Source organism: Engystomops pustulosus, chromosome 4 (assembly GCF_040894005.1).
Source record: "Engystomops pustulosus chromosome 4, aEngPut4.maternal, whole genome shotgun sequence".
NCBI lineage: Eukaryota > Metazoa > Chordata > Amphibia > Anura > Leptodactylidae > Engystomops > Engystomops pustulosus.
In genome coordinates, this window is record NC_092414.1 from 226,418,918 (window position 1) to 226,445,483 (window position 26,566).

The window sequence follows — 26,566 nt, forward strand, 5'->3', positions numbered from 1 at the left end:
CTCCCCCAGCAACCACTATATACAGCTCCCCCAGTAATCACTATATACAGCTCCCCCAGCAATCACTATATACAGCTCCCCCAGCAATCACTATATACAGCTCCTCCAGCAATCACTGTATACAGCTCCCCCAGCAATCAGTATATACAGCTCCCCCAGCAATCACTATATACAGCTCCCCCAGCAATCACTATATACAGCTCCCCCAGCAATCACTATATACAGCTCCCCCAGCAATCACTATATACAGCTCCCCCAGCAATCACTATATACAGCTCCCCCAGCAACCACTATATACAGCTCCCCCAGCAATCACTATATACAGCTCCCCCAGCAATCACTATATACAGCTCCCCCAGCAATCACTATATACAGCTCCCCCAGCAATCACTATATACAGCTCCCCCAGCAACCACCGTATACAGCCCCCCCAGCAATCACCGTATGCAGCTCTCCCAGTAATCACTGTATACAGCTCCTTCAGTAATCATTGTATACAGCTCCCCTAGCAAGCACCATATACACCCCCCAGAAATCACTATATACAGCTCCCCCAGCAACTACTATATACTGCCCCCCCAGCAATCACTATATAAAGCCCCCCCAGCAATCAATATATACAGCTCCTCCAGCAATCACTATATACAGCCCCCCCCCAGCAATTGCCATATACATCCCCCCAAAAAATCACTGTATACAGCCCCCCCAGCAACTACTATATACAGCCCCCCAGCAATCACTATATACAGCCCCCCCAACAATCACTATATACCGCCCCCCCAGCAATCACTATATACAGCCTCCCCAGTAACCAATGTATACAGCTCCCCTAACAACCACTGTATACAGCTCCCCCAGTAATCACTGTGTACAGATCTCCCAGCAATAACTGTATACAGCTCCCAGTAATCACTATATACAGCTCCCAGTAATCACTATATACAGCTCCCAGTAATCACTGTATACAGCTCCCCCAGCATTAACTATTTAACCCCTATATTAACTACATAAAGCCCCCGTCCTCCCCCCTGTGCAGTCTGTACTATGTGCAGTGTCCTCCTCCTGTGCAGTCTGTACTATGTGCAGTGTCCCCCCTCCTGTGCAGTCTGTACTATGTGCAGTGTCCTCCCTCCTGTGCAGTCTGTACTATGTGCAGTGTCCTCCCTCCTGTGCAGTCTGTACTATGTGCAGTGTCCTCCCTCCTGTACAGTCTGTACTATCTGCAGTGTCCTCCCTCCTGTGCAGTCTGTACTATGTGCAGTGTCCTCCCTCCTGTACAGTCTGTACTATGTGCAGTGTCCTCCCTCCTGTGCAGTCTGTACTATGTGCAGTGTCCTCCCTCCTGTGCAGTCTGTACTATGTGCAGTGTCCTCCCTCCTGTGCAGTCTGTACTATGTGCAGTGTCCCCCCTCCTGTGCAGTCTGTACTATGTGCAGTGTCCTCCCTCCTGTGCAGTCTGTACTATGTCCAGTATCCTCCCTCCTGTGCAGTCTGTACTATGTGCAGTGTCCTCCCTCCTGTGCAGTCTGTACTATGTGCAGTCTCCTCCCTCCTGTGCAGTCTGTACTATATGCAGTCTCCTCCCTCCTGTGCAGTCTGTACTATGTAAAGTGTCCTCCCTCCTGTGCAGTCTGTACTATGTGCTGTGTCCTCCCTTCTGTGCAGTCTGTGCTATGTCAAGTGTCCCCCCTCCTGTGCAGTCTGTACTATGTGCAGTCTCCTCCCTTCTGTGCAGTCTGTACTATGTGCAGTGTCCTCCCTTCTGAGCAGTCTGTACTATGTCCAGTGTCCCCCCTCCTGTGCAGTCTGTACTATGTGCTGTGTCCTCCCTTCTATGCAGTCTGTGCTATGTCCAGTGTCCCCCCTCCTGTGCAGTCTGTACTATGTGCAGTGTCCTCTCTTCTGTGCAGTCTGTACTATGTGCAGTGTCCTCCCTTCTGAGCAGTCTGTACTATGTCCAGTGCCCCTCCTCCTGTGCAGTCTGTACTATGTGCAGTGTCCTCCCTCCTGTGCAGTCTGTACTATGTGCAGTGTCCTCTCTTCTGTGCAGTCTGTACTATGTGCAGTGTCCTCCCTTCTGAGCAGTCTGTACTATGTCCAGTGCCCCTCCTCCTGTACAGTCTGTACTATGTGCAGTGTCCTCCCTCCTGTGCAGTCTGTACTATGTGCAGTGTCCTCCCTCCTGTACAGTCTGTACTATGTGCAGTGTCCTCCCTCCTGTGCAGTCTGTACTATGTGCAGTGTCCTCCCTCCTGTGCAGTCTGTACTATGTGCAGTGTCCTCCCTCCTGTGCAGTCTGTACTATGTGCAGTGTCCCCCCTCCTGTGCAGTCTGTACTATATGCAGTCTCCTCCCTCCTGTGCAGTCTGTACTATGTAAAGTGTCCTCCCTCCTGTGCAGTCTGTACTATGTGCTGTGTCCTCCCTTCTGTGCAGTCTGTGCTATGTCTAGTGTCCCCCCTCCTGTGCAGTCTGTACTATGTGCAGTCTCCTCCCTTCTGTGCAGTCTGTACTATGTGCAGTGTCCTCCCTTCTGAGCAGTCTGTACTATGTCCAGTGTCCCCCCTCCTGTGCAGTCTGTACTATGTGCTGTGTCCTCCCTTCTATGCAGTCTGTGCTATGTCCAGTGTCCCCCCTCCTGTGCAGTCTGTACTATGTGCAGTGTCCTCCCTCCTGTGCAGTCTGTACTATGTGCAGTGTCCTCTCTTCTGTGCAGTCTGTACTATGTGCAGTGTCCTCCCTTCTGAGCAGTCTGTACTATGTCCAGTGCCCCTCCTCCTGTGCAGTCTGTACTATGTGCAGTGTCCTCCCTTCTGTGCAGTCTGTACTTTGTCCAGTGCCCCCCCTCCTGTGCAGTCTGTACTATGTGCAGTGTCCTCCCTCCTGTGCAGTCTGTACTATGTGCAGTGTCCTCCCTTCTGTGCAGTCGGTACTATGTGCAGTGTCCTCCCTCCTGTGCAGTCTGTACTATGTGCAGTCTCCTCCCTCCTATGCAGTCTGTACTATGTGCAGTTTCCTCCCTCCTGTGCAGTCTGTACTATGTGCAGTGTCCTCCTCCTGTGCAGTCTGTACTATGTGCAGTGTCCTCCCTCCTGTGCAGTCTGTACTATGTGCAGTGTCCTCCTCCTGTGCAGTCTGTACTATGTGCAGTGTCCTCCCTCCTGTGCAGTCTGTACAATGTGCAGTGTCCTCCCTCCTGTGCAGTCTGTACTATGTGCAGTGTCCTCCCTCCTGTGCAGTCTGTACTATGTGCAGTGTCCTCCCTCCTGTGCAGTCTGTACTATGTGCAGTGTCCTCCCTCCTGTGCAGTCTGTACTATGTGCAGTGTCCTCCCTCCTGTGCAGTCTGTACAATGTGCAGTGTCCTCCCTCCTGTGCAGTCTCTACTATGTGCAGTGTCCTCCCTCCTGTGCAGTCTGTACTATGTGCAGTCTCCTCCCTCCTGTGCAGTCTGTACTATGTGCATTGTCCTCTCTCCTGTGCAGTCTGTACTATGTGCAGTGTCCTCCCTCCTGTGCAGTCTGTACTATGTGCAGTGTCCTCCCTCCTGTGCAGTCTGTACTATGTGCAGTGTCCTCCCTCCTGTGCAGTCTGTACTATGTGCAGTGTCCTCCCTCCTGTGCAGTGTCCTCCTCCTGTGCAGTCTGTACTATGTGCAGTGTCCTCCTCCTGTGCAGTCTGTACTATGTGCAGTGTCCTCCCTCCTGTGCAGTCTGTACTATGTGCAGTGTCCTCCCTCCTGTGCAGTCTGTACTATGTGCAGTGTCCTCCCTCCTGTGCAGTCTGTACTATGTGCAGTGTCCTCCCTCCTGTGCAGTGTCCTCCTCCTGTGCAGTCTGTACTATGTGCAGTGTCCTCCCTCCTGTGCAGTCTGTACTATGTGCAGTGTCCTCCTCCTGTGCAGTCTGTACTATGTGCAGTGTCCGCCCTCCTGTGCAGTCTGTACTATGTGCAGTGTCCTCCTTCCTGTGCAGTCTGTACTATGTGCAGTGTCCTCTCTCCTGTGCAGTCTGTACTATGTGCAGTGTCCTCCCTCCTGTGCAGTCTGTACTATGTGCAGTGTCCTCCCTCCTGTGCAGTCTGTACAATGTGCAGTGTCCTCCCTCCTGTGCAGTCTGTACTATGTGCAGTGTCCTCTCTCCTGTGCAGTCTGTACTATGTGCAGTGTCCTCCCTCCTGTGCAGTCTGTACTATGTGCAGTGTCCTCCCTCCTGTGCAGTCTGTACTATGTGCAGTGTCCTCCCTCCTGTGCAGTCTCTACTATGTGCAGTGTCCTCCCTCCTGTGCAGTCTGTACTATGTGCAGTCTCCTCCCTCCTGTGCAGTCTGTACTATGTGCATTGTCCTCTCTCCTGTGCAGTCTGTACTATGTGCAGTGTCCTCCCTCCTGTGCAGTCTGTACTATGTGCAGTGTCCTCCCTCCTGTGCAGTCTGTACTATGTGCAGTGTCCTCCCTCCTGTGCAGTCTGTACTATGTGCAGTGTCCTCCCTCCTGTGCAGTCTGTACTATGTGCAGTTTGTTCCCTTCTGTGCAGTCTGTACTATGTCCAGTGTCCCCCCTCCTGTGCAGTCTGGACTATGTGCAGTGTCCTCCCTCCTGTGCAGTCTGTACTATGTGCAGTCTCCTCCCTCCTGTGCAGTCTGTACTATGTGCATTGTCCTCTCTCCTGTGCAGTCTGTACTATGTGCAGTGTCCTCCCTCCTGTGCAGTCTGTACTATGTGCAGTGTGCTCCCTTCTGTGCAGTCTGTACTATGTCCAGTGTCCCCCCTCCTGTGCAGTCTGGTGCAGACACTTTATAACATGTACAAGATACAAAGACCTTCTATCAGCACTAAGTACTAGAAAACTGGTTAGACACTATAATAGAACGGGGCCAATGAGTCAAACCTCAAATTCTTTGGTCGCTGCTACACAACTATTTCATGTAGGAGACGGGACACACCCAAAAGTCAGCCGCTCGACCGGCCTGCCCAGGATCCTACATGCCACAACACACCCACCCAGTACCACAGCAGGACCATCCAGAACACACCCACCCAGCCGAGATCCTCCCACATGACCATCCAGAACACACCCACCCAGTCCAGATCCTCCCACATGACCATCACCCACCAAGTTCCTAAACAGAGAAAGAAATTTAACAGCATATTATAAATTATACAGATACTGAATATATACATCTCTCAAATTATCCAGGATACAGCAATATACACCAGTATACACCAGCATGCACCGGGATACACCAGTATATAGCAGTATATACCAGCATACACCGGAATTCACCAGCATATACAATCATACACCGGGGTACACCAGTATAAAGCAGTATATACCAGCATACACCGGGATACACCAGTATATACCAGCATGCACCGGGATACACCAGTATATAGCAGTATATACCAGCATACACCGGAATTCACCAGTATATACAATCATACACCGGGGTACACCAGTATATAGCAGTATATACCAGCATACACCGGGATACACGAGTATATACCAGCATAAACCAGGACTGACCTGTGAACACCTGGACACACCAGCACATACAAAAATACACCAGTATATACCAGCTAATGTACAGGCAGACAGCATGTAGTGTCAGTGTACACTCTGGAGACTAGTGAGTACAGGCAGACAGCATGTAGTGTCAGTGTACACTCTGGAGACTAGTGAGTACAGGCAGACAGCATGTAGTGTCAGTGTACACTCTGGAGACTAGTGAGTACAGGCAGACAGCATGTAGTGTCAGTGTACACTCTGGAGACTAGTGAGTACAGGCAGACAGCATGTAGTGTCAGTGTACACTCTGGAGACTAGTGAGTACAGGCAGACAGCATGTAGTGTCAGTGTACACTCTGGAGACTAGTGAGTACAGGCAGACAGCATGTAGTGTCAGTGTACACTCTGGAGACTAGTGAGTACAGGCAGACAGCATGTAGTGTCAGTGTACACTCTGGAGACTAGTGAGTACAGGCAGACAGCATGTAGTGTCAGTGTACACTCTGGAGACTAGTGAGTACAGGCAGACAGCATGTAGTGTCAGTGTACACTCTGGAGACTAGTGAGTACAGGCAGACAGCATGTAGTGTCAGTGTACACTCTGGAGACTAGTGAGTACAGGCAGACAGCATGTAGTGTCAGTGGACACTCTGGAGACTAGTGAGTACAGGCAGACGGCATGTAGTGTCAGTGTACACTGGAGACTAGTGAGTACAGGCAGACAGTATGTAGTGTCAATGTACACTCTGGAGACTAGTGAGTACAGGCAGACAGCATGTAGTGTCAGTGTACACTCTGGAGACTAGTGAGTACAGGCAGACAGCATGTAGTGTCAGTGTACACTCTGGAGACTAGTGAGTACAGGCAGACAGCATGTAGTGTCAGTGTACACTCTGGAGACTAGTGAGTACAGGCAGACAGCATGTAGTGTCAGTGTACACTCTGGAGACTAGTGAGTACAGGCAGACAGCATGTAGTGTCAGTGTACACTGGAGACTAGTGAGTACAGGCAGACAGCATGTAGTGTCAGTGTACACTCTGGAGACTAGTGAGTACAGGCAGACAGCATGTAGTGTCAGTGTACACTCTGGAGACTAGTGAGTACAGGCAGAGAGTATGTAGTGTCAGTGTACACTCTGGAGACTAGTGAGTACAGGCAGACAGCATGTAGTGTCAGTGTACACTCTGGAGACTAGTGAGTACAGGCAGACAGCATGTAGTGTCAGTGGACACTCTGGAGACTAGTGAGTACAGGCAGACAGCATGTAGTGTCAGTGGACACTCTGGAGACTAGTGAGTACAGGCAGACAGCATGTAGTGTCAGTGTACACTCTGGAGACTAGTGAGTACAGGCAGACAGCATGTAGTGTCAGTGTACACTCTGGAGACTAGTGAGTACAGGCAGACAGCATGTAGTGTCAGTGAACACTCTGGAGACTAGTGAGTACAGGCAGACAGCATGTAGTGTCAGTGTACACTCTGGAGACTAGTGAGTACAGGCAGACAGCATGTAGTGTCAGTGTACACTCTGGAGACTAGTGAGTACAGGCAGACAGCATGTAGTGTCAGTGTACACTGGAGACTAGTGAGTACAGGCAGACAGCATGTAGTGTCAGTGTACACTCTGGAGACTAGTGAGTACAGGCAGATAGCATGTAGTGTCAGTGGACACTCTGGAGACTAGTGAGTACAGGCAGACAGCATGTAGTGTCAGTGGACACTCTGGAGACTAGTGAGTACAGGCAGACAGCATGTAGTGTCAGTGGACACTCTGGAGACTAGTGAGTACAGGCAGACAGCATGTAGTGTCAGTGGACACTCTGGAGACTAGTGAGTACAGGCAGACAGCATGTAGTGTCAGTGTACACTCTGGTGACTAGTGAGTACAGGCAGACAGTATGTAGTGTCAGTGTACACTCTGGTGACTAGTGAGTACAGGCAGACAGCATGTAGTGTCAGTGTACACTGTGGAGACTAGTGAGTACAGGCAGACAGCATGTAGTGTCAGTGTACCATCTGGAGACTAGTGAGTACAGGCAGACAGTATGTAGTGTCAGTGTACACTCTGGTGACTAGTGAGTACAGGCAGACAGCATGTAGTGTCAGTGTACACTCTGGTGACTAGTGAGTACAGGCAGACAGCATGTAGTGTCAGTGTACACTCTGGAGACTAGTGAGTACAGGCAGACAGCATGTAGTGTCAGTGGACACTCTGGAGACTAGTGAGTACAGGCAGACAGCATGTAGTGTCAGTGTACACTCTGGAGACTAGTGAGTACAGGCAGACAGCATGTAGTGTCAGTGAACACTCTGGAGACTAGTGAGTATAGGCAGACAGCATGTAGTGTCGGTGTACACTCTGGAGGCTAGTGAGTACAGGCAGACAGCATGTAGTGTCAGTGTACACTCTGGTGACTAGTGAGTACAGGCAGACAGCATGTAGTGTCAGTGTACACTGGAGACTAGTGAGTACAGGCAGACAGCATGTAGTGTCAGTGTACACTCTGGAGACTAGTGAGTACAGGCAGACAGCATGTAGTGTCAGTGGACACTCTGGAGACTAGTGAGTACAGGCAGACAGCATGTAGTGTCAGTGGACACTCTGGAGACTAGTGAGTACAGGCAGACAGCATGTAGTGTCAGTGAACACTCTGGAGACTAGTGAGTACAGGCAGACAGCATGTAGTGTCGGTGTACACTCTGGAGACTAGTGAGTACAGGCAGACAGCATGTAGTGTCAGTGTACACTCTGGTGACTAGTGAGTACAGGCAGACAGCATGTAGTGTCAGTGTACACTGGAGACTAGTGAGTACAGGCAGACAGCATGTAGTGTCAGTGTACACTCTGGAGACTAGTGAGTACAGGCAGACAGCATGTAGTGTCAGTGGACACTCTGGAGACTAGTGAGTACAGGCAGACAGCATGTAGTGTCAGTGTACACTCTGGAGACTAGTGAGTACAGGCAGACAGCATGTAGTGTCAGTGAACACTCTGGAGACTAGTGAGTACAGGCAGACAGCATGTAGTGTCTGTGTACATTCTGGAGACTAGTGAGTACAGGCAGACAGCATGTAGTGTCAGTGTACACTCTGGTGACTAGTGAGTACAGGCAGACAGTATGTAGTGTCAGTGTACACTCTGGTGACTAGTGAGTACAGGCAGACAGCATGTAGTGTCAGTGTACACTCTGGAGACTAGTGAGTACAGGCAGACAGCATGTAGTGTCAGTGTACACTGGAGACCAGTGAGTACAGGCAGACAGCATGTAGTGTCAGTGTACACTCTGGAGACTAGTGAGTACAGGCAGACAGCATGTAGTGTCAGTGTACACTCTGAAGACTAGTGAGTACAGGCAGACAGCATGTAGTGTCAGTGTACACTCTGGTGACTAGTGAGTACAGGCAGACAGCATGTAGTGTCAGTGTACACTCTGGAGACTAGTGAGTACAGGCAGACAGCATGTAGTGTCAGTGGACACTCTGGAGACTAGTGAGTACAGGCAGACAGCATGTAGTGTCAGTGTACACTCTGGAGACTAGTGAGTACAGGCAGACAGCATGTAGTGTCAGTGTACACTCTGGAGACTAATGAGTACAGGCAGACAGCATGTAGTGTCAGTGTACACTCTGGAGACTAGTGAGTACAGGCAGACAGCATGTAGTGTCAGTGGACACTCTGGAGACTAGTGAGTACAGGCAGACAGCATGTAGTGTCAGTGGACACTCTGGAGACTAGTCAGTACAGGCAGACGAGATGTAGTGTCAGTGTACACTCTGGAGACTAGTGAGTACAGGCAGACAGCATGTAGTGTCAGTGTACACTCTGGAGACTAGTGAGTACAGGCAGACAGCATGTAGTGTCAGTGTACACTCTGGAGACTAGTGAGTACAGGCAGACAGCATGTAGTGTCAGTGTACACTCTGGTGACTAGTGAGTACAGGCAGACAGCATGTAGTGCCAGTGTACACTCTGGTGACTAGTGAGTACAGGCAGACAGCATGTAGTGTCAGTGAACACTCTGGAGACTAGTGAGTACAGGCAGACAGCATGTAGTGTCAGTGTACACTCTGGAGACTAGTGAGTACAGGCAGACAGCATGTAGTGTCAGTGAACACTCTGGAGACTAGTGAGTACAGGCAGACAGCATGTAGTGTCAGTGTACACTCTGGAGACTAGTGAGTACAGGCAGATAGCATGTAGTGTCAGTGGACACTCTGGAGACTAGTGAGTACAGGCAGACAGCATGTAGTGTCAGTGGACACTCTGGAGACTAGTGAGTACAGGCAGACAGCATGTAGTGTCAGTGTACACTCTGGAGACTAGTGAGTACAGGCAGACAGCATGTAGTGTCAGTGTACACTCTGGAGACTATTGAGTACAGGCAGACATCATGTAGTGTCAGTGTACACTCTGGAGACTAGTGAGTACAGGCAGACAGCATGTAGTGTCAGTGTACACTCTGGAGACTAGTGAGTACAGGTAGACGACATGTAGTGTCAGTGTACACTCTGGAGACTAGTGAGTACAGGCAGACGACATGTAGTGTCAGTGTACACTCTGGAGACTAGTGAGTACAGGCAGACAGCATGTAGTGTCAGTGTACACTCTGGAGACTAGTGAGTACAGGCAGACAGTATGTAGTGTCAATGTACACTCTGGAGACTAGTGAGTACAGGCAGACAGCATGTAGTGTCAGTGTACACTCTGGAGACTAGTGAGTACAGGCAGACAGCATGTAGTGTCAGTGTACACTCTGGAGACTAGTGAGTACAGGCAGACAGCATGTAGTGTCAGTGTACACTCTGGTGACTAGTAAGTACAGGCAGACGGCATGTAGTGTCAGTGTACACTCTGGAGACTAGTGAGTACAGGCAGACAGCATGTAGTGTCAGTGTACACTCTGGAGACTAGTGAGTACAGGCAGACAGCATGTAGTGTCAGTGTACACTCTGGAGAATAGTGAGTACAGGCAGACAGCATGTAGTGTCAGTGAACACTCTGGAGACTAGTGAGTACAGGCAGACAGCATGTAGTGTCAGTGGACACTCTGGAGACTAGTGAGTACAGGCAGACAGCATGTAGTGTCAGTGTACACTCTGGAGACTAGTGAGTACAGGCAGACAGCATGTAGTGTCAGTGTACACTCTGAAGACTAGTGAGTACAGGCAGACAGCATGTAGTGTCAGTGTACACTCTGAAGACTAGTGAGTACAGGCAGACAGCATGTAGTGTCAGTGTACACTCTGGAAACTAGTGAGTACAGGCAGACAGCATGTAGTGTCAGTGTACACTCTTGAGACTAGTGAGTACAGGCAGACGGCATGTAGTGTCAGTGTACACTCTGGAGACTAGTGAGTACAGGCAGACAGCATGTAGTGTCAGTGTACACTCTGGAGACTAGTGAGTACAGGCAGACAGCATGTAGTGTCAGTGGACACTCTGGAGACTAGTGAGTACAGGCAGACAGCATGTAGTGTCAGTGGACACTCTGGAGACTAGTGAGTACAGGCAGACAGCATGTAGTGTCAGTGTACACTCTGGAGACTAGTGAGTACAGGCAGACAGCATGTAGTGTCAGTGTACACTCTGGAGACTAGTGAGTACAGGCAGGCAGCATGTAGTGTCAGTGTACACTCTGGAGACTAGTGAGTACAGGCAGGCAGCATGTAGTGTCAGTGTACACTCTGAAGACTAGTGAGTACAGGCAGGCAGCATGTAGTGTCAGTGTACACTCTGGAGACTAGTGAGTACAGGCAGACAGCATGTAGTGTCAGTGTACACTCTGGAGACTAGTGAGTACAGGCAGGCAGCATGTAGTGTCAGTGTACACTCTGGAGACTAGTGAGTACAGGCAGACAGCATGTAGTGTCAGTGTACACTCTGGAGACTAGTGAGTACAGGCAGACAGCATGTAGTGTCAGTGTACACTCTGGAGACTAGTGAGTACAGGCAGGCAGCATGTAGTGTCAGTGTACACTCTGGAGACTAGTGAGTACAGGCAGACAGCATGTAGTGTCAGTGTACACTCTGGAGACTAGTGAGTACAGGCAGGCAGCATGTAGTGTCAGTGTACACTCTGAAGACTAGTGAGTACAGGCAGACAGCATGTAGTGTCAGTGTACACTCTGGAGACTAGTGAGTACAGGCAGACAGCATGTAGTGTCAGTGTACACTCTGGAAACTAGTGAGTACAGGCAGACAGCATGTAGTGTCAGTGTACACTCTGGAGACTAGTGAGTACAGGCAGACGGCATGTAGTGTCAGTGTACACTCTGGAGACTAGTGAGTACAGGCAGACAGCATGTAGTGTCAGTGTACACTCTGGAGACTAGTGAGTACAGGCAGACAGCATGTAGTGTCAGTGTACACTCTGGAAACTAGTGAGTACAGGCAGACAGCATGTAGTGTCAGTGTACACTCTGGAGACTAGTGAGTACAGGCAGACGGCATGTAGTGTCAGTGTACACTCTGGAGACTAGTGAGTACAGGCAGACAGCATGTAGTGTCAGTGTACACTCTGGAGACTAGTGAGTACAGGCAGACAGCATGTAGTGTCAGTGTACACTCTGGAGACTAGTGAGTACAGGCAGACAGCATGTAGTGTCAGTGTACACTCTGGAGACTAGTGAGTACAGGCAGACAGCATGTAGTGTCAGTGAACACTCTGGAGACTAGTGAGTACAGGCAGACAGCATGTAGTGTCAGTGTACACTCTGGAGACTAGTGAGTACAGGCAGACAGCATGTAGTGTCAGTGTACACTCTGGAAACTAGTGAGTACAGGCAGACAGCATGTAGTGTCAGTGAACACTCTGGAGACTAGTGAGTACAGGCAGACAGCATGTAGTGTCAGTGTACACTCTGGAGACTAGTGAGTACAGGCAGACAGCATGTAGTGTCAGTGTACACTCTGGAGACTAGTGAGTACAGGCAGACAGCATGTAGTGTCAGTGTACACTCTGGAGACTAGTGAGTACAGGCAGACAGCATGTAGTGTCAATGTACACTCTGGAGACTAGTGAGTACAGGCAGACAGCATGTAGTGTCAGTGTACACTCTGGAGACTAGTGAGTACAGGCAGACAGCATGTAGTGTCAGTGGACACTCTGGAGACTAGAGAGTACAGGCAGACAACATGTAGTGTCAGTGTACACTCTGGAGACTAGTGAATACAGGCAGACAGCATGTAGTGTCAGTGTACACTCTGGAGACTAGTGAGTACAGGCAGACAGCATGTAGTGTCAGTGGACACTCTGGAGACTAGTGAGTACAGGCAGACAGCATGTAGTGTCAGTGGACACTCTGGAGACTAGTGAGTACAGGCAGACAGCATGTAGTGTCAGTGGACACTCTGGAGACTAGTGAGTACAGGCAGACAGCATGTAGTGTCAGTGTACACTCTGGTGACTAGTGAGTACAGGCAGACAGTATGTAGTGTCAGTGTACACTCTGGTGACTAGTGAGTACAGGCAGACAGCATGTAGTGTCAGTGTACACTCTGGAGACTAGTGAGTACAGGCAGACAGCATGTAGTGTCAGTGTACCATCTGGAGACTAGTGAGTACAGGCAGACAGTATGTAGTGTCAGTGTACACTCTGGTGACTAGTGAGTACAGGCAGACAGCATGTAGTGTCAGTGTACACTCTGGTGACTAGTGAGTACAGGCAGACAGCATGTAGTGTCAGTGTACACTCTGGAGACTAGTGAGTACAGGCAGACAGCATGTAGTGTCAGTGGACACTCTGGAGACTAGTGAGTACAGGCAGACAGCATGTAGTGTCAGTGTACACTCTGGAGACTAGTGAGTACAGGCAGACAGCATGTAGTGTCAGTGTACACTCTGGAGACTAGTGAGTACAGGCAGACAGCATGTAGTGTCGGTGTACACTCTGGAGACAAGTGAGTACAGGCAGACAGCATGTAGTGTCGGTGTACACTCTGGAGGCTAGTGAGTACAGGCAGACAGCATGTAGTGTCAGTGTACACTCTGGTGACTAGTGAGTACAGGCAGACAGCATGTAGTGTCAGTGTACACTGGAGACTAGTGAGTACAGGCAGACAGCATGTAGTGTCAGTGTACACTCTGGAGACTAGTGAGTACAGGCAGACAGCATGTAGTGTCAGTGGACACTCTGGAGACTAGTGAGTACAGGCAGACAGCATGTAGTGTCAGTGGACACTCTGGAGACTAGTGAGTACAGGCAGACAGCATGTAGTGTCAGTGAACACTCTGGAGACTAGTGAGTACAGGCAGACAGCATGTAGTGTCGGTGTACACTCTGGAGACTAGTGAGTACAGGCAGACAGCATGTAGTGTCAGTGTACACTCTGGTGACTAGTGAGTACAGGCAGACAGCATGTAGTGTCAGTGTACACTGGAGACTAGTGAGTACAGGCAGACAGCATGTAGTGTCAGTGAACACTCTGGAGACTAGTGAGTACAGGCAGACAGCATGTAGTGTCAGTGTACACTCTGGAGACTAGTGAGTACAGGCAGATAGCATGTAGTGTCAGTGGACACTCTGGAGACTAGTGAGTACAGGCAGACAGCATGTAGTGTCAGGGGACACTCTGGAGACTAGTGAGTACAGGCAGACAGCATGTAGTGTCAGTGTACACTCTGGAGACTAGTGAGTACAGGCAGACAGCATGTAGTGTCAGTGTACACTCTGGAGACTATTGAGTACAGGCAGACATCATGTAGTGTCAGTGTACACTCTGGAGACTAGTGAGTACAGGCAGACAGCATAAAGTGTCAGTGTACACTCTGGAGACTAGTGAGTACAGGTAGACGACATGTAGTGTCAGTGTACACTCTGGAGACTAGTGAGTACAGGCAGACGACATGTAGTGTCAGTGTACACTCTGGAGACTAGTGAGTACAGGCAGACAGCATGTAGTGTCAGTGTACACTCTGGAGACTAGTGAGTACAGGCAGACAGCATGTAGTGTCAGTGAACACTCTGGAGACTAGTGAGTACAGGCAGACAGCATGTAGTGTCAGTGTACACTCTGGAGACTAGTGAGTACAGGCAGACAGTATGTAGTGTCAATGTACACTCTGGAGACTAGTGAGTACAGGCAGACAGCATGTAGTGTCAGTGTACACTCTGGAGACTAGTGAGTACAGGCAGACAGCATGTAGTGTCAGTGTACACTCTGGAGACTAGTGAGTACAGGCAGACAGCATGTAGTGTCAGTGTACACTCTGGTGACTAGTGAGTACAGGCAGACGGCATGTAGTGTCAGTGTACACTCTGGAGACTAGTGAGTACAGGCAGACAGCATGTAGTGTCAGTGTACACTCTGGAGACTAGTGAGTACAGGCAGACAGCATGTAGTGTCAGTGTACACTCTGGAGAATAGTGAGTACAGGCAGACAGCATGTAGTGTCAGTGAACACTCTGGAGACTAGTGAGTACAGGCAGACAGCATGTAGTGTCAGTGGACACTCTGGAGACTAGTGAGTACAGGCAGACAGCATGTAGTGTCAGTGTACACTCTGGAGACTAGTGAGTACAGGCAGACAGCAGGTAGTGTCAGTGTACACTCTGAAGACTAGTGAGTACAGGCAGACAGCATGTAGTGTCAGTGTACACTCTGAAGACTAGTGAGTACAGGCAGACAGCATGTAGTGTCAGTGTACACTCTGGAAACTAGTGAGTACAGGCAGACAGCATGTAGTGTCAGTGTACACTCTTGAGACTAGTGAGTACAGGCAGACGGCATGTAGTGTCAGTGTACACTCTGGAGACTAGTGAGTACAGGCAGACAGCATGTAGTGTCAGTGTACACTCTGGAGACTAGTGAGTACAGGCAGACAGCATGTAGTGTCAGTGGACACTCTGGAGACTAGTGAGTACAGGCAGACAGCATGTAGTGTCAGTGGACACTCTGGAGACTAGTGAGTACAGGCAGACAGCATGTAGTGTCAGTGTACACTCTGGAGACTAGTGAGTACAGGCAGACAGCATGTAGTGTCAGTGTACACTCTGGAGACTAGTGAGTACAGGCAGGCAGCATGTAGTGTCAGTGTACACTCTGGAGACTAGTGAGTACAGGCAGGCAGCATGTAGTGTCAGTGTACACTCTGAAGACTAGTGAGTACAGGCAGACAGCATGTAGTGTCAGTGTACACTCTGGAGACTAGTGAGTACAGGCAGGCAGCATGTAGTGTCAGTGTACACTCTGGAGACTAGTGAGTACAGGCAGACAGCATGTAGTGTCAGTGTACACTCTGGAGACTAGTGAGTACAGGCAGGCAGCATGTAGTGTCAGTGTACACTCTGGAGACTAGTGAGTACAGGCAGGCAGCATGTAGTGTCAGTGTACACTCTGAAGACTAGTGAGTACAGGCAGACAGCATGTAGTGTCAGTGTACACTCTGGAGACTAGTGAGTACAGGCAGACAGCATGTAGTGTCAGTGTACACTCTGGAAACTAGTGAGTACAGGCAGACAGCATGTAGTGTCAGTGTACACTCTGGAGACTAGTGAGTACAGGCAGACGGCATGTAGTGTCAGTGTACACTCTGGAGACTAGTGAGTACAGGCAGACAGCATGTAGTGTCAGTGTACACTCTGGAGACTAGTGAGTACAGGCAGACAGCATGTAGTGTCAGTGTACACTCTGGAGACTAGTGAGTACAGGCAGACAGCATGTAGTGTCAGTGTACACTCTGGAGACTAGTGAGTACAGGCAGACAGCATGTAGTGTCAGTGAACACTCTGGAGACTAGTGAGTACAGGCAGACAGCATGTAGTGTCAGCGTACACTCTGGAGACTAGTGAGTACAGGCAGACAGCATGTAGTGTCAGTGAACACTCTGGAGACTAGTGAGTACAGGCAGACAGCATGTAGTGTCAGTGTACACTCTGGAGACTAGTGAGTACAGGCAGACAGCATGTAGTGTCAGTGTACACTCTGGAGACTAGTGAGTACAGGCAGACAGCATGTAGTGTCAGTGTACACTCTGGAGACTAGTGAGTACAGGCAGACAGCATGTAGTGTCAATGTACACTCTGGAGACTAGTGAGTACAGGCAGACAGCATGTAGTGTCAGTGTACACTCTGGAGACTAGTGAGTACAGGCAGACAGCATGTAGTGTCAGTGGACACTCTGGAGACTAGTGAGTACAGGCAGACAACATGTAGTGTCAGTGTACACTCTGGAGACTAGTGAATACAGGCAGACAGCATGTAGTGTCAGTGTACACTCTGGAGACTAGTGAGTACAGGCAGACAGCATGTAGTGTCAGTGGACACTCTGGAGACTAGTGAGTACAGGCAGACAGCATGTAGTGTCAGTGGACACTCTGGAGACTAGTGAGTACAGGCAGACAGCATGTAGTGTCAGTGGACACTCTGGAGACTAGTGAGTACAGGCAGACAGCATGTAGTGTCAGTGTACACTCTGGTGACTAGTGAGTACAGGCAGACAGTATGTAGTGTCAGTGTACACTCTGGTGACTAGTGAGTACAGGCAGACAGCATGTAGTGTCAGTGTACACTCTGGAGACTAGTGAGTACAGGCAGACAGCATGTAGTGTCAGTGTACCATCTGGAGACTAGTGAGTACAGGCAGACAGTATGTAGTGTCAGTGTACACTCTGGTGACTAGTGAGTACAGGCAGACAGCATGTAGTGTCAGTGTACACTCTGGTGACTAGTGAGTACAGGCAGACAGCATGTAGTGTCAGTGTACACTCTGGAGACTAGTGAGTACAGGCAGACAGCATGTAGTGTCAGTGGACACTCTGGAGACTAGTGAGTACAGGCAGACAGCATGTAGTGTCAGTGTACACTCTGGAGACTAGTGAGTACAGGCAGACAGCATGTAGTGTCAGTGTACACTCTGGAAACTAGTGAGTACAGGCAGACAGCATGTAGTGTCAGTGAACACTCTGGAGACAAGTGAGTACAGGCAGACAGCATGTAGTGTCGGTGTACACTCTGGAGGCTAGTGAGTACAGGCAGACAGCATGTAGTGTCAGTGTACACTCTGGTGACTAGTGAGTACAGGCAGACAGCATGTAGTGTCAGTGTACACTGGAGACTAGTGAGTACAGGCAGACAGCATGTAGTGTCAGTGTACACTCTGGAGACTAGTGAGTACAGGCAGACAGCATGTAGTGTCAGTGGACACTCTGGAGACTAGTGAGTACAGGCAGACAGCATGTAGTGTCAGTGGACACTCTGGAGACTAGTGAGTACAGGCAGACAGCATGTAGTGTCAGTGGACACTCTGGAGACTAGTGAGTACAGGCAGACAGCATGTAGTGTCAGTGGACACTCTGGTGACTAGTGAGTACAGGCAGACAGCATGTAGTGTCAGTGTACACTGGAGACTAGTGAGTACAGGCAGACAGCATGTAGTGTCAGTGTACACTCTGGAGACTAGTGAGTACAGGCAGACAGCATGTAGTGTCAGTGGACACTCTGGAGACTAGTGAGTACAGGCAGACAGCATGTAGTGTCAGTGGACACTCTGGAGACTAGTGAGTACAGGCAGACAGCATGTAGTGTCAGTGAACACTCTGGAGACTAGTGAGTACAGGCAGACAGCATGTAGTGTCGGTGTACACTCTGGAGACTAGTGAGTACAGGCAGACAGCATGTAGTGTCAGTGTACACTCTGGTGACTAGTGAGTACAGGCAGACAGCATGTAGTGTCAGTGTACACTGGAGACTAGTGAGTACAGGCAGACAGCATGTAGTGTCAGTGTACACTCTGGAGACTAGTGAGTACAGGCAGACAGCATGTAGTGTCAGTGTACACTGGAGACTAGTGAGTACAGGCAGACGGCATGTAGTGTCAGTGGACACTCTGGAGACTAGTGAGTACAGGCAGACAGCATGTAGTGTCAGTGTACACTCTGGAGACTAGTGAGTACAGGCAGACAGCATGTAGTGTCAGTGGACACTCTGGAGACTAGTGAGTACAGGCAGACAGCATGTAGTGTCAGTGTACACTCTGGAGACTAGTGAGTACAGGCAGACAGCAAGTAGTGTCAGTGTACACTCTGGAGACTAGTGAGTACAGGCAGGCAGCATGTAGTGTCAGTGTACACTCTGGAGACTAGTGAGTACAGGCAGGCAGCATGTAGTGTCAGTGTACACTCTGAAGACTAGTGAGTACAGGCAGACAGCATGTAGTGTCAGTGTACACTCTGGAGACTAGTGAGTACAGGCAGGCAGCATGTAGTGTCAGTGTACACTCTGGAGACTAGTGAGTACAGGCAGACAGCATGTAGTGTCAGTGTACACTCTGGAGACTAGTGAGTACAGGCAGACAGCATGTAGTGTCAGTGTACACTCTGGAGACTAGTGAGTACAGGCAGGCAGCATGTAGTGTCAGTGTACACTCTGGAGACTAGTGAGTACAGGCAGGCGGCATGTAGTGTCAGTGTACACTCTGAAGACTAGTGAGTACAGGCAGACAGCATGTAGTGTCAGTGTACACTCTGGAGACTAGTGAGTACAGGCAGACAGCATGTAGTGTCAGTGTACACTCTGGAGACTAGTGAGTACAGGCAGACATCATGTAGTGTCAGTGGACACTCTGGAGACTAGTGAGTACAGGCAGACAGCATGTAGTGTCAGTGTACACTCTGGAGACTAGTGAGTACAGGCAGACATCATGTAGTGTCAGTGGACACTCTGGAAACTAGTGAGTACAGGCAGACAGCATGTAGTGTCAGTGTACACTCTGGAGACTAGTGAGTACAGGCAGACGGCATGTAGTGTCAGTGTACACTCTGGAGACTAGTGAGTACAGGCAGACAGCATGTAGTGTCAGTGTACACTCTGGAGACTAGTGAGTACAGGCAGACAGCATGTAGTGTCAGTGTACACTCTGGAGACTAGTGAGTACAGGCAGACAGCATGTAGTGTCAGTGTACACTCTGGAGACTAGTGAGTACAGGCAGGCAGCATGTAGTGTCAGTGGACACTCTGGAGACTAGTGAGTACAGGCAGACAGCATGTAGTGTCAGTGTACACTCTGGAGACTAGTGAGTACAGGCAGACAGCATGTAGTGTCAGTGTACACTCTGGAGACTAGTGAGTACAGGCAGACAGCATGTAGTGTCAGTGTACACTCTGGAGACTAGTGAGTACAGGCAGACAGCATGTAGTGTCAGTGTACACTCTGGAGACTAGTGAGTACAGGCAGACAGCATGTAGTGTCAGTGAACACTCTGGAGACTAGTGAGTACAGGCAGACAGCATGTAGTGTCAGCGTACACTCTGGAGACTAGTGAGTACAGGCAGACAGCATGTAGTGTCAGTGAACACTCTGGAGACTAGTGAGTACAGGCAGACAGCATGTAGTGTCAGTGTACACTCTGGAGACTAGTGAGTACAGGCAGACAGCATGTAGTGTCAGTGTACACTCTGGAGACTAGTGAGTACAGGCAGACAGCATGTAGTGTCAGTGTACACTCTGGAGACTAGTGAGTACAGGCAGACAGCATGTAGTGTCAATGTACACTCTGGAGACTAGTGAGTACAGGCAGACAGCATGTAGTGTCAGTGTACACTCTGGAGACTAGTGAGTACAGGCAGACAGCATGTAGTGTCAGTGGACACTCTGGAGACTAGTGAGTACAGGCAGACAACATGTAGTGTCAGTGTACACTCTGGAGACTAGTGAATACAGGCAGACAGCATGTAGTGTCAGTGTACACTCTGGAGACTAGTGAGTACAGGCAGACAGCATGTAGTGTCAGTGGACACTCTGGAGACTAGTGAGTACAGGCAGACAGCATGTAGTGTCAGTGGACACTCTGGAGACTAGTGAGTACAGGCAGACAGCATGTAGTGTCAGTGGACACTCTGGAGACTAGTGAGTACAGGCAGACAGCATGTAGTGTCAGTGTACACTCTGGTGACTAGTGAGTACAGGCAGACAGTATGTAGTGTCAGTGTACACTCTGGTGACTAGTGAGTACAGGCAGACAGCATGTAGTGTCAGTGTACACTCTGGAGACTAGTGAGTACAGGCAGACAGCATGTAGTGTCAGTGTACCATCTGGAGACTAGTGAGTACAGGCAGACAGTATGTAGTGTCAGTGTACACTCTGGTGACTAGTGAGTACAGGCAGACAGCATGTAGTGTCAGTGTACACTCTGGTGACTAGTGAGTACAGGCAGACAGCATGTAGTGTCAGTGTACACTCTGGAGACTAGTGAGTACAGGCAGACAGCATGTAGTGTCAGTGGACACTCTGGAGACTAGTGAGTACAGGCAGACAGCATGTAGTGTCAGTGTACACTCTGGAGACTAGTGAGTACAGGCAGACAGCATGTAGTGTCAGTGAACACTCTGGAGACAAGTGAGTACAGGCAGACAGCATGTAGTGTCGGTGTACACTCTGGAGGCTAGTGAGTACAGGCAGACAGCATGTAGTGTCAGTGTACACTCTGGTGACTAGTGAGTACAGGCAGACAGCATGTAGTGTCAGTGTACACTGGAGACTAGTGAGTACAGGCAGACAGCATGTAGTGTCAGTGTACACTCTGGAGACTAGTGAGTACAGGCAGACAGCATGTAGTGTCAGTGGACACTCTGGAGACTAGTGAGTACAGGCAGACAGCATGTAGTGTCAGTGTACACTCTGGAGACTAGTGAGTACAGGCAGACAGCATGTAGTGTCAGTGAACACTCTGGAGACTAGTGAGTACAGGCAGACAGCATGTAGTGTCAGTGTACACTCTGGAGACTAGTGAGTACAGGCAGACAGCATGTAGTGTCAGTGTACACTCTGGTGACTAGTGAGTACAGGCAGACAGCATGTAGTGTCAGTGTACACTGGAGACTAGTGAGTACAGGCAGACAGCATGTAGTGTCAGTGTACACTCTGGAGACTAGTGAGTACAGGCAGACAGCATGTAGTGTCAGTGTACACTGGAGACTAGTGAGTACAGGCAGACGGCATGTAGTGTCAGTGGACACTCTGGAGACTAGTGAGTACAGGCAGACAGCATGTAGTGTCAGTGTACACTCTGGAGACTAGTGAGTACAGGCAGACAGCATGTAGTGTCAGTGGACACTCTGGAGACTAGTGAGTACAGGCAGACAGCATGTAGTGTCAGTGGACACTCTGGAGACTAGTGAGTACAGGCAGACAGCATGTAGTGTCTGTGTACATTCTGGAGACTAGTGAGTACAGGCAGACAGCATGTAGTGTCAGTGTACACTCTGGTGACTAGTGAGTACAGGCAGACAGTATGTAGTGTCAGTGTACACTCTGGTGACTAGTGAGTACAGGCAGACAGCATGTAGTGTCAGTGTACACTCTGGAGACTAGTGAGTACAGGCAGACAGCATGTAGTGTCAGTGGACACTCTGGTGACTAGTGAGTACATGCAGACAGCATGTAGTGTCAGTGTACACCGACACTACATGATGTCTTCCTGTACTCACCGCAGTGTACACCAATTCCATAAGCCAAAAGCCTGTATTCACCCAGAGTGTGTATGACACAACACGCCAACCACCTGTACTTTTGGGAGTCTCCACTGACACCACTCGCCAACCACCTGTAATCACTGGAGACTCTACTGACACCACTCGCCAACCACCTGTACTTACTGGAGTCTCCACTGACACCATTCGCCAACCACCTGTACTCACTGGAGACTCCAGTGACACCACTCGCCAACCACCTATACTTACTGGAGTCTCCACTGACACCACTCGCCAACCACCTGTACTCACTGGAGTCTCCACTGACACCACTCGCCAACCACCTGTAATCACTGGAGACTCTACTGACACCACTTGCCAACCCCCAGTACTCACTGGAGACTCCACTGACACCACTCGCCAACCACCTGTACTTACTGGAGTCTGCCATTCATCTGTACTCACCAGAGTGTACACCAACTACACATGACAACTGCCTGCACTCACCGGAGTCTCCATAGTGAACCCTACATCCCAACCTCTTGCACTCACTGGAGTGTACACCAACACTACTGGCCAAGGAGCGCTGACACTCCAGGGAGTGGGCACTGAGGATCCTCTACTGCAGGTCTTCACCTTCTTTCTTCCTTCTCATCCTACAGGTCACCGGATGCATCAGTGAGTTACCGACTGAACATGGCGGCTCCAGGTAGGTTCCCCCTTTACTGTATATGTTTTATGTAGAGGGGTCACAGCTCACACTGACCGTCTCTTTTCACCTAGGTTACCCCTCGCCAGCCGCTGGATACCCGAGTCCACCATATCCATCGGCCACTTATCCCGCCAGCCCCTCTGCTCCACCACCACCCCCCACTCCCGGCTTCCATGACTACTCTGGACCTGGCTGCAGCATCCCTCCTCAGCACCACATGCATCCCGCTCCGCACCCTCAGCATGACCCTCCCCCAGGGGGAGCAGCCCCGTATATGCCTGTGAGCAGTGGGAGCACCCCAAGTGCACTAGAGTACCTCAGCCAGGTAAGTGTGCACCCAAACTAACTCCCACTACAATCACTCTCTGTGTACAGTGTGATGTGTGTGTGTTGTGTATGTGTGTAGTACAGTGTGATGTAGGTGTTGTGTATGTGTGTAGTATAGTCTGATGTGAGTGTAGTACAGTGTGATATGGGTACAATACAGTGTGATATGTGTGTATTACAGTGTGATATGTGTGTAGTACAGTGTGATGTGGGTACAATGCAGTGTGATATGTGTGTAGTACAGTGTGATATGTGTGTAGTACCGTGTGATGTGGGTACAATACAGTGTGATATGTGTGTAGTACAGTGTGATATGTGTGTAGTACAGTGTGATGTGGGTGTAGTACAGTGGGATATGTGTGTAGTACAGTGTGATATGGGTACAATACAGTGTGATATATGTGTAGTACAGTGTGATATGTGTGTAGTACAGTGTGATGTGGGTGTAGTACAGTGTGATATGTGTGTAGTACAGTGTGATGTGGGTACAATACAGTGTGATATGTGTGTAGTACAGTGTGATATGTGTGTAGTACAGTGTGATGTGGGTGTAGTACAGTGTGATATGTGTGTAGTACAGTGTGATATGGGTACAATACAGTGTGATATATGTGTAGTACAGTGTGATATGTGTGTAGTACAGTGTGATGTGGGTGTAGTACAGTGTGATATGTGTGTAGTACAGTGTGATGTGGGTACAATACAGTGTGATATGTGTGTAGTACAGTGTGATATGTGTGTAGTACAGTGTGATGTGGGTGTAGTACAGTGTGATATGTGTGTAGTACAGTGTGATATGGGTACAATACAGTGTGATATATGTGTAGTACAGTGTGATATGTGTGTAGTACAGTGTGATATGGGTACAATACAGTGTGATATGTGTGTAGTTCAGTGTGATATGGGTACAATACAGTGTGATATGTGTGTAGTACAGTGTGATATGTGTGTAGTACAGTGTGATATGGGTACAATACAGTGTGATATGTGTGTAGTAAGTACAGTGTGATATGAGTGTAGTACAGTGTGATGTGTGTAGTACAGTGTAATGTCGGTGTAGTATAGTATGATGTGTGTGTTGTGTATGTGTGTAGTACAGTGTGATGTGGGTGTAGTACAGTGTGATATGTGTGTAGTACAGTGTGATGTGAGTGCAGTACAGTGTGATATGTGTACAATACAGTGTGATATGTGTGTAGTAAGTACAGTGTGATGTGAGTGTAGTACAGTGTGATATGGGAACAATACAGTGTGATATGTGTGTAGTACAGTGTGATATGTGTGTAGTACAGTGTGATATGGGTACAATACAGTGTGATATGTGTGTAGTACAGTGTGATATGTGTGTAGTGCAGTGTGATGTGAGTGTAGTACAGTGTGATATGTGTGAAGTACAGTGTGATATGGGTACAATACAGTGTTATATGTGTGTAGTAAGTACAGTGTGATATGAGTGTAGTACAGTGTGATATGTGTGTAGTACAGTGTGATATGGGTACAATACAGTGTGATATGTGTGTAGTACAGTGTGATATGGGTACAATACAGTGTGATATGTGTGTAGTACAGTGTGATATGGGTACAATACAGTGTGATATGGGTGTAGTACAGTGTGATATGTGTGAAGTACAGTGTGATATGGGTACAATACAGTGTTATATGTGTGTAGTAAGTACAGTGTGATATGAGTGTAGTACAGTGTGATGTGTGTAGTACAAAGCGATGTGGGTGTTGTGTGATGTGGGTGTTGTGTGTGTAGTACAGTGTGATGTGGGTGTTGTGTATGTGTGTAGTACAGTGTGATGGGTGTAGTACAGTGTGATATGGCTGTAGTACAGTGTGATTTGGGTGTAGTACAGTGTAGTGTGGGTGTTGTGTATGTATGAAGTACAGTGAGATGTGGATGCTGTGTATGTGTGTAGTATAGTGTGATGTGGGTGTTGTGTGTGTAGTACAGTGTGATGTGGGTGTAGTACAGTGTGATGTGGGTGTAGTACAGTGTGATATGGGTGTTGTGTATGTGTGTAGTATAGTGTGATGTAGGTGTTGTGTGATGTGGGTGTTGTGTGTGTAGTGCAGTGTTATGTGGGTGTTGTGTATGTGTGTAGTTCAGTGTGATATGGGTGTAGTACAGTGTGATGTGGGTGTAGTACAGTGTGATATGGGTGTTGTGTATGTATGTAGTATAGTGTGATGTGGGTGTTGTGTGTGTATGTAGTACAGTATGATATGCGTGTTGTGTATGTATGTAGTACAGTCCGATGTGGGTGTAGTATAGTGTGATATGTGTGCAGTACAGTGTGATGTGGGTGTAGTACAGTGTGATGTGGGTGTTGTGTGTGTATGTAGTACAGTATGATATGCGTGCTGTGTATGTATGTAGTACAGTCCGATGTGGGTGTAGTATAGTGTGATATGTGTGTAGTACAGTGTGATGTGGGTGTAGTACAGTGTGAAATGGGTGTTGTGTATGTGTGTAGTATAGTGTGATTTAGGTGTTGTGTGATGTGTTTTTGTGTGTGTAGTGCAATGTTATGTGGGTGTTGTGTATGTGTGTAGTACAGTGTGATATGGGTGTTGTGTATATATGTAGTATAGTGTGATGTGGGTGTTGTGTGTGTATGTAGTACAGTATGATATGGGTGTTGTGTATGTATGTAGTACAGTCCGATGTGGGTGTAGTATAGTGTGATATGTGTGTAGTACAGTGTGATGTGGGTGTAGTACAGTGTGATGTGGGTGTAGTACAGTGTGATATGGGTGTTGCGTATGTGTGTAGTATAGTGTGATGTAGGTGTTGTGTGATGTGGGTGTTGTGTGTGTTATGTGGGTGTTGTGTATGTGTGCAGTACAGTGTGATGTGGGTGTAGTACAGTGTGAAATGGGTGTTGTGTATGTGTGTAGTATAGTGTGATGTAGGTGTTGTGTGATGTGGGTTTTGTGTGTGTAGTGCAATGTTATGTGGGTGTTGTGTATGTGTGTAGTACAGTGTGATATGGGTGTAGTACAGTGTGATGTGGGTGTAGTACAGTGTGATATGGGTGTAGTACAGTGTGATATGGGTGTTGTGTATGTGTGTAGTACAGTGTATTGTGGGTGTGGTACAGTTTGATATGGGTGTAGTACAGTGTGATATGGGTGTTGTGTATGTGTGTAGTACAGTTTGATGTGGGTGTAGTACAGTGTGATGTGGGTGTTGTGTGTGTTCTACAGTGTGATATAGGTGTAGTACAGTGTGATGTGGGTGTTGTGTATGTGTGTAGTACAGTGTATTGTGGGTGTGGTACAGTTTGATATGGGTGTAGTACAGTGTGATATGGGTGTTGTGTATGTGTGTAGTACAGTTTGATGTGGGTGTAGTACAGTGTGATGTGGGTGTTGTGTGTCTTATACAGTGTGATATAGGTGTAGTACAGTGTGATGTGGGTGTTGTGTGTGTTGTACAGTGTGATGTGGGTGTAGTACAGTGTGATGTGGGTGTAGTACAGTGTGATATGGGTGTTGTGTATGTGTGTAGTACAGTGTGATGTGGGTGTAGTACAGTGTGATATGGGTGTTGTGTATGTGTGTAGTATAGTGTGATGTGGGTGTAGTGTGTGTAGTGCAGTTTAATG

The 26,566-nt window shown here is 48.8% G+C and overlaps 1 protein-coding gene across 1 annotated transcript in view; it reads left to right on the plus strand.

Annotated features, from left to right (window-relative positions):
- LOC140128402 (phospholipid scramblase 1-like) overlaps positions 1 to 26,566 on the plus strand; it is a 69,264-nt gene that overhangs the window by 16,744 nt on the left and 25,954 nt on the right. The window contains exons 2-3 of the mRNA XM_072150096.1: positions 22,576 to 22,622; positions 22,697 to 22,950. Coding sequence (XP_072006197.1) covers positions 22,610 to 22,622; positions 22,697 to 22,950 — 267 coding nt within the window. The 5' untranslated portion in view covers positions 22,576 to 22,609. The remainder of the gene's footprint in view (positions 1 to 22,575; positions 22,623 to 22,696; positions 22,951 to 26,566) is intronic.